Source organism: Pseudorasbora parva, chromosome 9 (assembly GCF_024679245.1).
Source record: "Pseudorasbora parva isolate DD20220531a chromosome 9, ASM2467924v1, whole genome shotgun sequence".
Classification (NCBI taxonomy): Eukaryota; Metazoa; Chordata; class Actinopteri; order Cypriniformes; family Gobionidae; genus Pseudorasbora; species Pseudorasbora parva.
The window spans coordinates 45369751-45388267 of NC_090180.1; the positions used below are offsets into that span (position 1 = coordinate 45369751).

General features: G+C 39.9%; 1 protein-coding gene across 2 annotated transcripts in view; it reads right to left on the bottom strand.

Annotated features, from left to right (window-relative positions):
• Nucleotides 1-18517, bottom strand: part of LOC137089264 (potassium/sodium hyperpolarization-activated cyclic nucleotide-gated channel 2-like) — a 74196-nt gene that overhangs the window by 27102 nt on the left and 28577 nt on the right. For both annotated transcript variants that reach the window (XM_067452800.1, XM_067452801.1), the window contains one exon: nt 11925-12143. In XM_067452800.1, coding sequence (XP_067308901.1) covers nt 11925-12143 — 219 coding nt within the window. The remainder of the gene's footprint in view (nt 1-11924; nt 12144-18517) is intronic.

Sequence of the window (18517 nt, forward strand, 5' to 3'; positions counted from 1 at the left end):
GTGAATAACACTGATGATCTCTTCATCACGGCTCCTGTTAGTGGGTGAGATATATTAGACAGCAAGTGAACATTTTCTCCTCAAAGTTGATGTGTTAAAAGCAGGAAAAATGGACAAGTGTAAGGATTTGAGCGCATTTGACAAGGGCCAGATTGTGATGGCTAGACAGTCAGAGCAGTGGTCTGCAGTGGTCAGTATCTATCAAATGTTCTCAAAGGGAGGACCAGTGGAGAACCGGCCACAGGGTCATGGGCGGCCAAGAATCACTGATGCACGTGGGGAGCGAAGGCTGGCCCGTGTGGTCCGATCAAACAGAAGAGCTATATCTGAAGTTAATGCTAGTTCTGATAGAATGGTGCCAGAGTACACAGTGCATCACAATTTGTTGCGTATGCCAACTAAGTAGACGCTCAAAGTTTTGCACATAGCAGGTAAACAGAATTCTATACTGTTATATGTAAGTTTTATATCGATAATAAAGTCAAGGCATACTGTGATCACAAAATCTAAAAAGGTCTTATTTCTTAGTTAACGAAAATGTTGTTTTAATGTGGTATTAGTTTAAGTTATCTATAATAACATAATATAATATAATTAATATAATATAATATAATATAATATAATATAATATAATATAATTAATATAATATAATATAATATAATATAATATAATATAATATAATATAATATAATATAATATAATATAATATAATATAATATAATAACTAAGTTTACAAATTTGCTACACAGCTTTATACCAAAGTGAAAAATCCCCCAAGAACCGGATTTGTCTGTTCAAGAACAGTTTCATCCTGAAGGCCAGAGATCTTCGGGGAGAACAAAAATTGATGAAGTACTGCATTAATTAAGAGTCTCAGTGTTTACCCACGCATATGAAGGACGACAGTCTTTGGGGAGAGATAGGTGGAGAGACTCTGGTGTATTTTGAGATTGCTAATGCATGTACAGAAAGAATTGCAGATATCAGGAGGCTTTGCACGGAGAAGACAAATGATTCTAGAAGGCGAGAGAGAAAGAGAAGACAGAGATCTGGTGATATTTGTCATGCCTGTTTCCTCAGGCTGTTCTGAGCAGCGGGCGGTAAGGAAAGCTCAGTGAAACCCGAGAGATCCGCTGTGGTGTCAGTCTGCAGCAGTGGCATCTGCTGACTGCACGAGAGAGAGAGAGAGAGAGAGAGAGAGAGAGAGAGAGAGAGAGAGAGAGAGAGAGAGAGAGAGAAAGAGAGAGAGAGAGAGAGAGAGAGAGAGAGAGAGAGAGAGAGAGAGAGAGAGAGAGAGAGAGAGAGAGAGAGAGAGAGAGAGAGAGAGAGAGAGAGAGAGAGAGAGAGAGAGAGAGAGAGACCGTGTTTCTGCTCGACGGCCAATCAAAGAGCACAATGAATGACAAAAGCAGAAGAAATTCGTCTCTTGTTATTTCCTGAAAAATATTCCAGACCCCCCACGAGCACCGGAGCGGCTTCACAGCGGGGATCTTCAACCTAGAGTCGCATAACCAGACTCTTAATTATCGCCAAACGTCTAATGCACGCTGCAGCTTATTCTGGCTAACAACCAACCAGTTGGACAGCAACAGACAGTCTGACTGACAAACAAAGACAACAAATGGAGTTTGTTTTGTTTTCACCTGCCATTCAGGGTTTATCTGAAAGCTTACACCACAGAAACAGCCTGGCAAGGAAAACACTCATTCAAGCTCTCACACATCAGTTTTAGTCTGTGACTGACTGTATAGACAACAAAGAAGAAATAAGATATTTTACATTTTGTGATGCACAATACAACAAGTGACCCAAACAAAACTAAATGTGAAATCACACACCGTGCACTATCATTCAAATGTTTGGTGTCAGTAAGGTTTTTTAATATTGAAGTCTTTTATTTGATCAAAATGTGAAAATATTATTATAAAATATTATTATAATTTAAAATAACTATTTTATATTTGAATATATTTTAAAATGTAATTTATTCCTGTGATCAAAGCTGAAATTTTCAGCATCATTACTCCAGATGCAGATTTTCTTAATATTTTACTTTCTTTAATAAATAGAAACAGCATTTTTTTGAAATATAAATCTTTTGTAACTGTCTTTACTGTCATTGTTGATCAATTTTGAATGGTAGTAAACTCTAAACAAATATTAAGTGACAGATGAAGCATAACTGATGGATCTTTGGAGATCTGTGGGTGACCACAAATATTGCTTGTTCCTCTGAAAATGCTTTTATGGCACTTCTGCAAAACAGGTGCGTTGTATGTTTTCCAGACACAGCAATGGTCTCAGCTAAACCTGCTATAGAAACAATGGGGATTACCACAATATGGGAATGAGGCTTTGAGCAAAACCCAGAACATAAATGGTGGCCAATGAGCTAGGAATAGTCTCGCTTGTGACACAATTAAAACCAAGGAGAAAAAAATGCATCATTGTAACAAGTCTCATTTTGGAAGAAGGCAAACAGGGGAAAAATGTAATGTCCCCAGAGTGTGCATGTGAAGTTTCATCTCAAAATACCCCACATATCATTTTTAAAGCACATTAAAATGGCCACTTTTTGGAGGTGAGCAAAAACGGAGGCGGTCTGTCTATGTCTCGCAGATCTATAAACCAACCAGGCCCTTCAAATTACACCTCCCGCAAACAAACATTGACTAAAACAATCTTTTGAAATAAGATATGAAAGCAATACAAGCTTGTCTTACAAATGTTTCATACATAAAACATAAATTATACTATCAAATTAATATTCATGGTAATTATGACTAAAAAACCTAACCCCAGACCTAAACCTCAGCACTTAAACATACCCTTTCCATAAAAATAAATTTTACTGTAGAGTTTCATAATTAAAATACTTTAAAAACTGATAAAAACATAAAAGATGACTACAGCATCTGGTGATTTATGTTATATGATCCATATGCCGATATATTGAAGCTTAAAAAGCGAGGAAAGTGAAGTAGAAGAAGAGCAATACTAGCGATTTCAGAGGGAGCGGCTCTGAAGACATCCTGAATGGCTTCATTGTTGTTCAATAGTTGACTTCATTGTAACTTGAGGTAGGGGCGTAATTAGTAGGGCCGTGATTTATGGTACTGTGGGACACAGTCGGACACACTTGCAAAAATGTGCCGTTTTTGTGTGTGCCGCTATAAATGCAAATGAGCTGGTGCTCCCGCGTCCCTTTCAAGAAAAGGGCGGAGCTTAGTGACCTCATACCAGCAACAAAACATATACTGAAAATGTCAGACCCTGGAAGTAGCGAATATATTCTTCATGGAGATAGAACAGGTTAAGTTTAGTTTAATTTAAATTAGTTTAATTATAGTTACAATTAATGTTGCTTTTATCCACTATTAGTACAAGCCTGTTGTAGAGGACCCCGTCCGAATGATGGCCAACACTTTACTGATAAGTTTTATGATGTTTGTTGTACCTCACACAAAAGATAAAGTGTCCATTTTCACTCCTGACATTTTTTATAAAAGCTTAAAGGGATAGTTCACTCAAAACTGAAAATTTGCCCATGATTTACTCACCCTCAATTGATCCTAGATGCACTTTTATGGACATCAAAAATGACCCATCAAGTCAATGCCATTATAATGCTTGGAATAGCCATTAATAATCGTATTCGTCTGAAAGAAGAATGCCATATACATCTAGGATGACTTGAGGGAGAGTTACTCATGGGCTAATTTTCATTTTTGGGTGATCTATGCCTTTAATAAAACACAATTCAAGACGTGCCTACACAAAAACACCCGTTACAACTAACAAATATACGTATATAACCTTATGCATTTTTATATCCATAAAACAACTCCAGTGAGCCACTCCTGTAATAAAGTGTGTGCTCTCCCTTTCATTACTGCCATGGCCAGTGCAACTCCAGAGACTATACACAAACTGATCCACTGAGTTAACAACTTTTTAGCAAAACCTGTGTTTTGTATCGTCCCTTTGTATTGACCAGATCCAGCTGCTCAAACGCAGAGAAAATGGCGAACAGACAGTGTAGAACCGGCTGAGGGCAGAAACTATGCTAACACTGGACAGTCCGTCAGTGGTCGTGGGCGGGGCCTGAGCAGTATGATGTCATACTGTTCCCGAAAATCTAGGGATTAAAAAAGTTAGTAAATGGATTTGTATTATTGTTGGGTCTCCACACACTACTATACAAATGTTTTATATGAAAAACGTGAATTTTGCATCCGATGTCCCCTTTGTGATATATAAAATGATTATAAAATGTTCATAAGTAAGTTTAATTCCTGAAATTCTCAAATATGTTCTACAAAATGACAGGCTGTGATTATGTACTATCATGAGTCACAACAAATGTGATAACATGATAATATATTTATAAATATAATATGTAAAATATATAATATATTATATATATGCAATTAACACAAACATTAATACAGTATATAGTATATTATTGCTTAGTATTTGTTTTACCGAATTTAATATATATAGAAACCAGATATAAAATGTGAGATTGCTCTCTTAATTGGCATCAATAGCCCCGTTTCCACCAAAATTACCCGGAACTATTTGTACCAGGAACTTTTTTACAGGAACTTTTCTCCCCCCCAGACCTGCAGCTGTCTGCGTTTCGACCGCGATAAAGTTCCGAGAAGATTAGGCAAATTAGTCCGGTGATGTAGGACTGCGCGCGACTGTTCCTCCAAATCAGTGAAGGACAGTAATCATTTGTGTGTGTACCGATTGAAAGATTTAGTGATCTGTTTACATGAGACGTTATCTAAACCGATCTGGTGTTTACATGTGATGACTTTCAATCGCAATCATTTTGTCACATGCAGTTTGTCTGCCGCACCAAAAATGTCAACGCTGTTTTCTCCAGCAGCTGAATGTGTTGACTGTAGCCATAGCAACTCTTAACGGCCACCAGGACTAATACAGTATTATTTATAGCTATTTGTTGTAAAGTGTAATAATCATCTCAGAAAAAAAAATCTTCTGTCAGGCGCAGTTAAAGTAAAAACTGCCTGGGGCAATATACGCTGTGTCATTACTCCAACATTATCTTCATAACTTACGAAATAAAAAGTTTACCCCTCAGAAAAATGTACTTTCCTCTCTTGTCAACATGAGCGCGGCGCGCGCCGTCACGTCATGTAAGGACACACACTTAAAAGTAATCGGTCAGGTCGTTTACATGGTGAAAAAAAATTAATAACGAGTATGGAAGAGATTCAAGCTTTGCTGCTTTTGCTGGTTATGTATAGGTTTACTAAAGAGGTAATTAACAACGACAGAAAAGAGCACTAATATGCAGATTCAGCAGCATGCAGCTGCAGCATATTCAGAAAGCTTGTAAAGCTAGATTTAAAATGACAATGTATATTATTATCAGCTATTACGGACATTGAACGTGAGATGGCTGAGACGACCGCGCGCCACCAGACAGAGAGCAAAGACTGATATTTACTGAACGCAGAACGAACCTCGCAAAAGACTTTTAAAAATGCCGGTTGAACTGCGTGAGCTCAACCAATCAGCATGTTCAGCGCCCAAGTCCCGCCCTCGAAAGTTCCTGAACTTTGAAAAAGTACTACCTCGCGAGCAGGGCCGTTTGGAGGGGGAAATATTTACCCGGAACTTCAATTTTACCCTGGTTCCTGCGGTCTAAACACACGAAGTACCACCCAAAGTTCCTAGTTCCTGGGTAAAGTTCCTGTGGTGGAAACGGGGCTAATGGCTCAATGAAGAACCTTTAACATCCATGGAAACTTTAATTACCACAAAATAATTTTTTTAATGTTCTTTACACAAAGAAAAACACATTATTTTGAAAACTGTTCACTGACAGGTGGTTCCAAAAATGGTTCTTCAAAGGCATTGGAGCAAAAAACAAAAAAGATTAGGGAAAATAAATATTTTTAGAATATAAAATATCTTTTTTTTTTCTTTTCCCGTAAGTTGGAAAGAATGAAAATACTAACTAAAAAGAACTTTAGATGCCCTCAAGGTGAAATTAACCTTTTATTCCTGGGATGTGCACATCTAAAAGCACAAAGTCAGCCAATCAGATTGAAGCATCTTATTTTAAGAAAGCCATTGACATGTTTGTGTCTCCATTGCATCAAGATAGCAGAGCAGCATCTTTCTTCTACCTGTTCCAATCTGTCCGGCTCTGTCAATCTCTTTTAGTATCCAGACCGCTTCCCGGCCTTCCAGATTTAGGACTCCGTCAACACACTTTTATAGCAGCGATAAAAATAAGCAATGCTCACAAATGCATGCACACACACATACCGAGCAAAAACAGCAGTCGGCAAATCACTGAGCTGAATGTGAGGTAGCTCACAGCTATGACGCACGCACACAGCAACGTCTATGCAACATACAGTGTGTGACATATAAATACAAGTCATGTTTCCTCTTCTGAGTGTTATGCATATACATGAGCACACAGCATGACATTTCAAAGGACTGTCTGTGTCTAAAACACGCCTGAGGCAAAGACATAGACAATCAATGGAGGTCTCTCTAAGAGAACTAACCTGCCGCTCTTTCATCAGCCGCTGATCAATTCTCATAAGACGCTGAAGTCTGAACTTGAGGTGTCCTGAGTCATTCATATACTTCATATAACAGCAGTAGTTTGCATACATATTTCCTGCTTGAAAGTGGAATCTTTTGCTGTTTGATGAGTCATGTCATCTACGATTTTATCTTTATAATGCATTCAGCTCAGGTACGAGTTTCAAATGCGAAGTGGCACAGACAGTCTGAACATAATAAATGATCACCTTAAGATACAGCTCAGCCTAAAAATGAAAATCATGCAGTTTTTATAACCTATTCACTCTCATGCATATTGCTTTATTCCCTGTGGAACACAAAATGAGTTACTTTAACAAATGTACTTAATTTGATGAACTTTGCACTATTATTGAACTAGATTGAAGTGACACTGAACTAAATCGAGCTGCTTCTGAATAATGACACTATTGTCTTTTTTAGAGCTGCTTTTTTTAGTTCACTGCATGACTAATGAAACATTAATACTGTTATTTTCTTTTTTATTACTAGGAAGCTACTTTGAAACAATCTGAATAAATTAAAGTATAAAAAAATGTAATTTGACTTGACATTAAAACTCAACACCATAGAAGAATAGTATGTCGTGCATCAATGAGCCTTGGCCGCCCATGACCCTGTGGCCGGTTCTCCACTGTTCCTTCCTTGGAGCACTTTTGATAGATACTGACCACTGCAGACCGGGAACAGCCCACAAGAGCTGCAGTTTTGGAGATGCTCTGACCCAGTCGTCTAGCCATCACAATTTGGCCCTTGTCAAACTTACTCAAACTCTTACGCTTGCCCATTTTTCCTGCTTCTAACACATCAACTTTGAGGACAAAATGTTCACTTTAATTATAAAGATAATCAGTGTTATTTACTTCACCTGTCATAATGTTATGCCTGATCGGTAGCCTGACAAGCCAGACCCACATCAAGATGTTTGGTCTGGAAACTCACCATTGACGGCTCAATCCGAGGGGCGGATAAACGGTTGTTTTTCAAACTCCCTCTGCACGCGATAGGATAGCGCTACAACCAACCAGAGCAACGAAGGTGAAGCAGAGCTAGCTGACAGATTAAACATTCGCCGTATCCGGTCGGCAAAACTCCGAACACATCTTCCCTTTTTAAGAATGACTTCAGTGCCGTTCTTTGTTATTTTCTCAGAGAAAAGCTTAACTCCAAGTCTTCCGGAGTCGCGGTCAAAGCTGATTCGCAAGGCCGCCGTTCTCCAGCTTCTTTGTTTACAAGTATCACGCAACCCTGCCGTCATTATGCTTAGCCCCGCCCACCGACTCTATACACGATGTGATTGGGCTGACCAGAGTTTGGTTTTTCCAGCTTAGAAGTCTATTGAGAGTTACTAGACTACACTCACGGCAGATTAGATTTGCTGCCGCTATTGGTGCGTCTAGATTTCTAAATGCATAAATAATCTTACAAAAGATTTATTTTTCAAATAAATGCTTCATCAAATAATCCTTGAATCCTTAAATTTCCACAAAATATGAAGCACCAAAAGCTCTTTTCAACATGTGACACTAAAGACTGGAGTAATGATGCTGAAAATGCAGCTTTGATCACAGGAATAAATTACATTTTAAAATAGACTCAAATAGAAACACTTATTAAGTTATTGTAATAATATTTCACAATATTACTGTTTTTACTGTATTTTTGGTCATATAAATGCAGCATTGGGGAGTATAAGAGCACCTTTGTTTAGCTCAAAGCAAGACGATGAAAATGATGAGACAATAAAATTGCAACATTGTCAGGTGAACTGTCCCTTTAAACCTGAAGAGGCTCTTCAGTTGTCACACACAGCGCAGAGAAGCAGGTCACTCGTCCCTGACCCCTACAGGTCTATTCCCAAGCCCAACCCCTTATTTCTTTCTCTTTTCCTCCCTCCCTCGTTCTCATCAGTTCATTACAGTACCTTCAAGGACAGAATCACAGTGCACCCCCCCCCCCCCACACACACACACACACACACACCTACATCAACTTCACGAGGACATTGGCAGGACACTAATCTGCTGCCTCATCAATTTTAGCTCGTCCAGAGAGACATTGTAATATTGTGCGCACATACAGGCACATAAATCGTACATGTTGTCAGTCCTCCACTTGAGGATACAAGACTCAAATTACTGGCTAAACGGATCGGGAGGCAATCCCTCTTTTTCAAAGCGACCAATCAGAGTGCTTCATTGCCTCCACCAATCTTTCTGCATGGTAACAGAGCTGATAAACGATTGGCCAAGCAGGAACTCTGAAGCCACGCCAAGTCTAATCTACTGTTACAGACACGACGCACAGAAATATGACAGCCACAACCAAGTCAGCACTGCGGTGGGTAGTACATTAGCTGATGCTGTAGCTGCGGTCTCATCGGCTAATAGAGCCTGCAGTGAAAACAAACACACAGTCAGAAAGGCAACTATCTGTCGCATTAGCAGTCATTATCCAATCAACGCAACAGCATCTGAAGAGTTGCTGACTCAGTGCAACAGCGACAAACAAACCATAACAGCTGCACAAACATTCGCTGCGCAGGCTGATGGAACAATAGCGACTGTAATGAGTTTTAATGGATGGAGGAGTAACATCATGAGGTCAAGGAATAGGGCTTGGCAGCTCATTGAAAACTAAAAATAAGTCTGAGCACTAAAATGACTAAAAGTGAACTGCTTTTTTAAGTTGTGCATTCATGCAAGGCCTTACCCACAAATCCTTGCAATATAGAGGAGAATGCTTTTGTGGCAGTTTCCTGATGACTTTGAAAAGCAAGACTCATGAGGCCAAAGCTAACACAGCGTCTTTTTTAACTGTATGAGTCTAGAAGTTAAAGGTAGGGAAGGCAATTTTCAGAAAGGCTAGCAATAGCTCGCTAGCTTTGAAAGCATAAGATACCACCCTTCCTTCAGAGCATCTCCAGAAGCACCATCAACGCTGAAATGAACCTGCAGCTAGGGTTGGGTACTGGCACCGATACCGGTCTTTTTTGCGGTTTAATATTCACAGACACTAGTCTATATCAACAAATGCATTTTCAGGTAGCGAAATTTGGCACCGATTGATTTAATGTCAATTGGTACTCTGTAGTTCCGATGTAATTTGGTCGGTGCCCAACCCTATCCACAGCAGACAGGTGGTAAAAGTAAGAGCTCTATAAGCTGTTTGTTCATTATTATTGTAATATGCATTGAGACATGAGGTAATTTAACATGACTCATGAAGCTTTGTAGACTGCTGATCGCATTCATGTGTTTTTCAGGAGATGCTCTGCTTTCAAAGTTAACATAGCCTATCTGCAATTGTCTACCCTACCTTTAAATAGTAATACATTTAGACAGACATTGCCACTTAAATGCAAATGCAAACAGTACATGACAAAGGAGTCTGCAGAATCAACATGCAATTTCATAACACTAGTGTCCCAATTCTGCCAACATACTCAAAAGGATGGACATTCCCATTAAAAGCCAAGCGCACAATATAGTAGGTAGAAGTACTATATCGAAATCAACAAAATTTAAATAAACTATCATATCATAAAACCATCTTCCAAACTGTGTTTTTGCCTTACCCCAAATTACAATGATGCACATATCATAATATGTTAGTGCTTGGGACGATTTCCAGGGAAACTGCATAATGCTTCATCATTCCTCCATGCATGTTTATGCCATATTCATAAATAAAGGAAAGAAGGTCATGCTACCACTATATTCAGCTGAAGTAGCTTGAAGCCGCAACTGAACCTCGAACCCGAAAAGAGTATGCAAGCAAAAAGGGAAAGCGACGAAAAATTCGTAATAAAACATGAATCAAGATATCATCACATTTGATGTGCATTGACTAGGTTCACAAAACAGTGTTTAAGTTGGTAACAATGCCAGTTCTCTAAACAAATTAATGCTTTGTCCTATTGTCTATAAATAAATAGCCGTTGCCAAGATATAGTTTCCATCTGATATGAATATCAATAACATAGTTATTTAATGTTACAAGTCAAAACAACAATGGCATATAAGACCGCAAGAGGGCTAAAAGTCTTCTAGTCTAGCTAAGTCAATTGTTTCTACCAGTGTTGTAGTCGAGACCAGTTCATTCGAGTCCGAGTCGAGTCCGAGTTCAGAGAGGGTCGAGTCCGAGTCGAGTCCGAGTTCAGAGAGGGTCGAGTCCGAGTTCAGAGAGGGTCGAGTCCGAGTTCAGAGAGGTTCGAGTCCGAGTTCAGAGAGGGTCGAGTCCGAGTTCAGAGAGGGTCGAGTCCAAGTTCAGAGAGGGTCGAGTCCGAGTTCAGAGAGGGTCGAGTCCGAGTTCAGAGAGGGTCGAGTCCGAGTTCAGAGAGGGTCGAGTCCGAGTTCAGAGAGGGTCGAGTCCGAGTTCAGAGAGGGTCGAGTCCGAGTTCAGAGAGGGTCGAGTCCGAGTCGAGTCCGAGTTCAGAGAGGGTCGAGTCCGAGTTCAGAGAGGGTCGAGTCCGAGTTCAGAGAGGGTCGAGTCCGAGTTCAGAGAGGGTCGAGTCCGAGTTCAGAGAGGGTCGAGTCCGAGTCGAGTCCGAGTCCGAAATAGCAAAACAGGCTGCTTTGGTAACTTGTTATACTGATAGTTATAGCTAAATACATTGCAATGGATTAGCTATCTAAATATATGTGTACTAAGCTATTACACAGTATTCTCATACCTCATTCTCAGTACATGCTTTATTTATTTTTTGCATCCCTCTCTGACCAGCAGTTAAATATAGTCCGCTGTGCAGCGCTTCTCTTCATTTTTGGCGCTACCGTTTGCTCTCCCATACAAACACCACTCGCGTTTTGGTGAAAGTGCGACTCATTGGTAGGGCGTTACCAATCGGTTCAATTGAGGGGGAGAATTTTTTGTCCTTTTATTATGACAAACTCATATTTGATTAGGAACAAAATTATTGTTTCCAAACAAATTAATTCTACATATTTTTATTTTGATCTACTCTGATTTTCATGTTGAAATATTAGGGGGGTTGTAACTGAGGGATTAGAATGGGATTTGGTTACATCCCCCCATAAACCACACATCATTGGAAGTGTCAAACATCAATTATTACCTAGAAATATTAACATAGAGTAATAATCATTAATATTTTGAACGAGACTCGAGTGGACTCGGAAATAAGTCAGAGTCCTAACATGTTTGAGTACGAGTCAATTCCGAGTCCAAATGGACACGAGTCCATGACGAGACCGAGATCATTAAAATATGGTCTCGAGACCGAGACCGAGTCCGAGACCGAGTCTCGAGTACAAATCACTGGTTTCTACTTCATTATTTAACACATCGTGCACAGTTGTATTACCTTTTCCTGGTATTGGCGTCGTGAAGAGTCTAGTGATTGGATGAGGGCTGTAGCGTGTCCGATGAAGACGGCATAGCAGGTTGCACCAACAATCATGCTGAGCATCGTCAGCCAGATATCAGAGAGACTTTCCGGAGCTTGACGACCGTAACCAATACATAGCATGTGACTCATGGCTTTAAACACAGCAAACGAGTACAGCTCACTCCACGTGTCATTCTGCAGAGAGAAAAGACAAACACAGAACATAAATATCACATAATCACCTATGCGAACTATAATACACTTGGAAAACAGCAGCATCTACATTTTGCTAAATATCTACATTTTCACAGAGCAAGTCAACTTTGTCAGGTAAAGTCAGGTAAAACTTAATTTTGATAGTCCACTTTAGACATTCTACTAACTATAAGTAACTTTGCAACTTCATGTCAACTAGTAGAGATAGTTGATAGTTGCATAGATAGTTGTCAACTAGCATTAGAAAACTGTCAGCTAATATCTGCTAACACTTTATTTTGATGCTCCCCAACAGACATTCTACTGACTATAAAGGGGATGCAAGTGCATCTCCTATCTCTTTGAATGGGGAAACATAAATTTTTTCCGAAACTGTTCGCCAAGCTTATTAAATTTCATATTTAAAATCACCAGTGACATTGGACAACTGTCTCATAAATTATGTTAATAAACACTCGAATCATGGCAAAAAAAAAATGTCTTTAGCAACAGCTGTAGTGATGCGATGACTTTACTAATCAATGACTGGCATTTTCATTGACTCTCATTTTGACACTTATTCGCCGTATTGGGCGTTGCACATACTCCCATTCATAAGTAACCGGAGTGCACCGTCTTACTATATATAAAGTCTTTGCTATAAGAAATTTTGCAAATACATGTCAACTTATTCTACTAACCCTAACCTAACAGTCTATTAATACTCTAATGAAAGTTAGTTGAAATTTAGCAAACAAGACAAGGCTCAGATAATATTATAATATTTTTTTTCCACATTTGGTTGATGCAAACCAACTGCAAATCAAATTGAAAATAAATCTGCATTCAGTGGAAAAACAGCTTCACATTTAAATATATCAGTGGGAAAAAATAATATTAGTAAAACATTAAATATATAAAAGTAAATCTTTCAAATAGTGGAACAACAATGTTGTCACATGACCGCACAATATTGCATGATTAATAAAGCGAGTGTCATCCACAGAGCCGTTCATGATGGTATAAGTGGGAGGAGTGCAGGGGGTTTTCCTCCTGAAGTCCACTATCATTTCCCCCATTTTGAGCGTGTTCAGCTCCAGGTTGTTATGACTGCACCAGACAGCCAGCTGTTCAACCTCCTGCCTATATACAGACTCTTCACCGCTGCGTATGAGGCAGATGACAGTAGTGTCATCTGTAAACTTCAGGAGTTTGACAGAAGGGTTTTTGGCCGAGCACTTGTTCTTGTAGAGGGAGAAGCGCAGTGTGGAGAGAGCGCATCCCTGGGGGGCGCCAGTGCTGATGGTGCAGGTGTTAGATGTGAATTTCCCCATTCTCACTAGCTGTTGCCTACCTGTCGGAAAGCTGGTGATCCATCGGCAGATAGATCTAGGAACAAAGAGCTGGGTTAAATTAGTCCAGAGGAGTGATGGGACGATGGTATTGAAAGCCAAACTGAAGAGGATCCTCACACAAGTCTCTTGTTTGCCCAGATGATGCCGGATATAATGCAGTATCGTGTTGAATGCATTTTCTACTGACCTGTTTGCCTGATGAGAAAACTGTAGGGGGCCCTGTGATGTCCCTTGGATAAGAACCCGATATACTTCATGTGAAATCGAAGAACGACAGGATGTGACGTCATTTCGAACAAAATCAGGCCGAAACGAAGTTTGTTTTGGGAGTTTGAAACCGTTTGCCAAAGCGAACACTCCAGAAAAGTTTGCTCCATCTAGTAAAGACCTTTGTACTATCATTGGTCTGTGGCGATTTAGGTAGGTGTTGAAATCTTAGCCGCTTCATTTCTTCTGTTGCGCCTGTAGAGGTGAGACGTCCGCGAGTGGACACACAAACACACTGAAGAGCTGCTTTATAGAAGAAAATGAAGTTGTACTTTTGATTAAATAAGATGCTGACACTGTTTTTCATGTTTAATACGGTAAAGCTACTTGATTTTAAACAATCCACTGTATAAAGTGATATGGAAATAAACATGAAGTGACTTCCTGGAGTGCTGTAGAGCTTGTACATATCCAATTTGCTGTGATCAGATGCTCTTCTTATGCTTTATTAAAAAGGTTGTTGTGTGTTTATTTTGTTGATGAGAGGAAAGCGTGCAGCACAGCATATTTACATATTCATATAACCGTCGCTCTCAGCAGTGTGGGTGGTGTCAGATATTCGCTAACAGTATATGACTGGCCGTATATTTAAAAATTTGTTTCCCCCCCTAAATTGGGATGCACCTTGATCACTAGCTGATGATTCATCGGCTGATAGAGCAAGGAACAGAGAGCTTGGTTAATTTAGTCCGGAGGAGTGCTGGGATGATAGTATTGAAAGCTGAGGATCCTCACACAAGTCCCTGGTTTGCCCAGATGCTACAAGATATAATGGTGGAGCATTTAAAGCAGGAAGGGATGGCAGCTTTACTTCACAAACCTACAGGACTTGAAGGATCTGCTGCTAATGTCTTGGTACCATATACCACAGGACACCTTCAGGGAGCTTGTAGGGTCCGTGCTTTGACAGGTCGTTGCTGTTTTGGCAGCATGTGGAGGACCAACCTACTATCAAGTCGTAATGTTTTGGATCATTAGTCTATGTTACATATTTTGTATGCCATTTATATTATAACCGAAATGTCTACAGTGCCACTTTCTGAACTCTTATAAATAAAGCATTTATCTGCAGTGTGGCTGGCCGTCAGGCGTCTCAGGATGACAGAGATCAGTGTGTGGTCGGGTTCTGCCAGCAGTCTCAAACAAGAAGCCATTAAATGTGCCCTTTTTAAAAATGCGTCTGCTGCCTGACTTGTGCTGACATCCGGCTAATTCCCAAGGCAAGATTAATTACGGTTGCTGTCCTCTGAAAACCAGATCTACTGCATCCTATCATGACTATATAAGACACCAAATTACTGATTGGACTGTTTTCTCTATATGTGTAAAGAGCCTAAAAAATATTTTCTATTTTTTTATTTTTTAGAATTTAGATATTTATTTTTGGCCAAAATGCATACTATGCAAATTTTTAAATATGCACGGAATACTATTTTTCAAAATGTGCAAGTGCACGTAAAAAAAAAGGCTTACATTTTCAATAAAGCATTCATGTGCATCCCAATTTGAGCTCTAGGGTGCCTTATCATGCACTATTCTATGCTGTTTTGTAGTATAAATAGTGTGTGTACACACTAGAAACTCCAAAAATAAAAAGTGCACTTCAAATGATGATCCACTTAATTAATCGAAAAAGTGAAGTGTGAAATGTTGGACACTTCATGCACTCTTGTGTAGGCAAAGGGGAGGGGCTATACATCTCTAATGCTGAATGACAAAATAACCTTCATACACTAGACCGTTCAGGACATAGTGCATAGTATCAAGGCATAGTATGTGCGTAGTATACGATAAGCTGTATACTAGTATCCCATTCCAAACATAGCCTGAGTATTTTAGTCCCCCAAGACTATTAAGTTGCATGCAGAGTGGAAAGGAAGAAGAAAACGATTGTAAAATGAAAAAATGGGAAATGACGAAAGTGTCAGAGGGAGCAGGTCACTTTAAGAACACTGGAGTGAACGGGCCTGAATTATACATGAGTCAAGAGCACTTTCCCCCGAAAACAGAAGAAGTGGAGAGTCCATACTGAAGCGCTGAACACACACACACACACACACACACACGTTTGTTTTTGTGACATATGGGGGCATTCCATAGGCATAATGTTTTTTATTTTTTTACTGTATGAACCGTATTTTCTATCCCCTTACACTGCCCTTACCCATCACAGGAAACCTTCTGCATTTTTACTTTCTAAAAAAATCTCCACCTGTATGATTTATAAGCATTTTGAAAAGTGGGGACATGGCCAATGTCCTCATAAGTCACCCTCTCCTTTTAATACCTGTGTCATACCCATGTCATTATACACATTTGTGTCCTCATATGTCACAAAAACATGCCCCCACACACATGCACACACACACGCGCTCACACACACACACACACACACACACACACACACACACACACACACACACACACACACACACACACACACACACACACACTAAGAGACATTGTGTTTGCAGAGACAGGCAATAGAGTGGATAAATGACAGATTTCACAGCAGTCTATAATATCAAGAGTATATGCTAACATAAACCTGCAACAATTTGACTATGTTGGGATAGGAATAGTCTCAGCCTCAGACGTCCTGCCCATGGTCAAGTCTGATGCACACTTGCATATGGGCCGCCTGGAAACAAAGATGCCATGTTACAGCTGTGACAATGAGTGCTTATCGGGAGCAACTAAACTCTGGATTGACTCTTTAAAATGAGTTCAAGAGCCTAAACATGATGCGGAACAAAACAAACTGTGATTGGTTGCTTTATATGTCAGTCAGAAGGCCTCTGGGCGGTCCTTGGCCAATAAAAGCTGTGATGAAGTCTGATGGGCTGGCTATGCGAGACTAGAATGGGAATACTTTGGTTTGTTAAAATTATTATGTGAAACACTATGCAATATGAAACAATAAGCCTTTCAGAAAGTAGTAGTTTCAATGTTGCCACAATTTAGTGAGAGGTGTCCATTTATCATCTGGGAAATTAATATAGTCATTCTGTATTTTAAATACAATTTTGTATTGAAAATGTGATAACATTTGGCAATCTAATCATATAATGATGAGTCAAGGAAGAGATCATGGTTAATATCATTTCTGGTTCACTTGTCACATTCAATATTGTTATGTAAGTTTACTCATACTGTGATATGAGATTTTGGCTCAGCCTACAGCAGAAATACTACATTTACATACATTTGCATTCATGCATTTGGCAGATGCTTCTATCAAACAATGACTTACGGCGCAAGTAAGGTTACATTTTTGCAAGTATGTTGGTAGCTATTCTGAACATACTAATATCTTTTGCAAGGACTTCCCATCTGTAACTAGACTAAAGTAGGATATAGATGTATTGCAACACATTTCAAGTGCAAGCAGTATTATAAAGTCTGTGACAGAATGGAAGAGAAACTATAAGCCACATAGGATCTGAGACACTTTCTTGATCGCTCTCCCATTTATTCGCTCATGTCCTGGTCTGCAGTGATAGGGCAAGAGGCAGACATTCATTAACCATACAGACACGCGTGCCCTGCGGACGATAAGCTCTGCGAACATCAGACTCTTGGATTCTGCCCGTTATAGTGCAATCGGGCTGCCAGCCTGTTCTGACTCTATTTACAATAGCTTATCTAAACGTACAGCAGTCCCCGCATCCTCTACTGCGCCGACACGCGCTGCTGCCCAGGCCCTGACACACACACACACCAGATGCTGTGTAATATATGTTTTTAATCTCCGCCAAGACAATCCAACATCTCCTCACCAAACCATTCATCTCTGCGTCTGACTGAGTCAGTGCGCTTTTTCATCTCAAAAATGAATGCAGCAGTAGAGCAGAAACGCTTCCTGGGGTAATGATACTCTACGTCTATCTGCTCTTCAGGAGGAATAACATTCAGATGCGGAGTAAATTACAGAGGAAAGCAGGAGGATTACATTTCTGATTGGTTCTGTATGACACAAAGAGGTTATTGACCTTTCGGCCTGTTGAGAGATACAGCAGCTGTGCAAGGCTGATGTATTACTGCCGGCCTGCAAATGAGCCACTTCTGGATCCATCGCCCTTAAGTTTTAATGGTTTTTTGGTTAAATGCCGTGGTGAACACACATTTTGGAGCAAGGAGCAGTAAGCCTCGATTAAAACGGATTCTGGGAGCCAACCTATAATGTGACCACAATTCCTCCAGGTCTATGTTAACGGCAGTGTTTTCCCAAGAGGGCTGGAGGCGTGTGGAGAGAGGATTGAGGGCATCTTTGTGTCTCTGGAGGGTTTTTCTCAGAGGGAGAGAAATAGCATACTGTGTTTAATCCACTTACACATGTGAGTCAACACACACACACACATGTTGGGTTTTCATGTTTTATGGGGACTTGCCACAGACATAATGATTGCAAACTGTACACCTACCCTACCCATCACAGAAAACCTTCTGCATTTTTACATTTTTAAAAATATATATAATTTGTATGATTTATAAGGGGTTTCTAGCCTGACAAGCCAGACCCACATCAAGATGTTTGGTCTGGAAACTCACCATTGACAGCTCAATCCGAGGGGCGGATAAACGGTTGTCTTTCAAACTCCCTCTGCACGCGATAGGATAGCGTTACACCAACCAGAGCAACGAAGGTGAAGGGGAGCTCGCTGACTGATTAAACATTCCCCGTATCCGGTCGGCTAAACTCCGAACACATCTTCCCTTTTTAAGAATGACTTCAGTGCCGTTCTTTGTTCT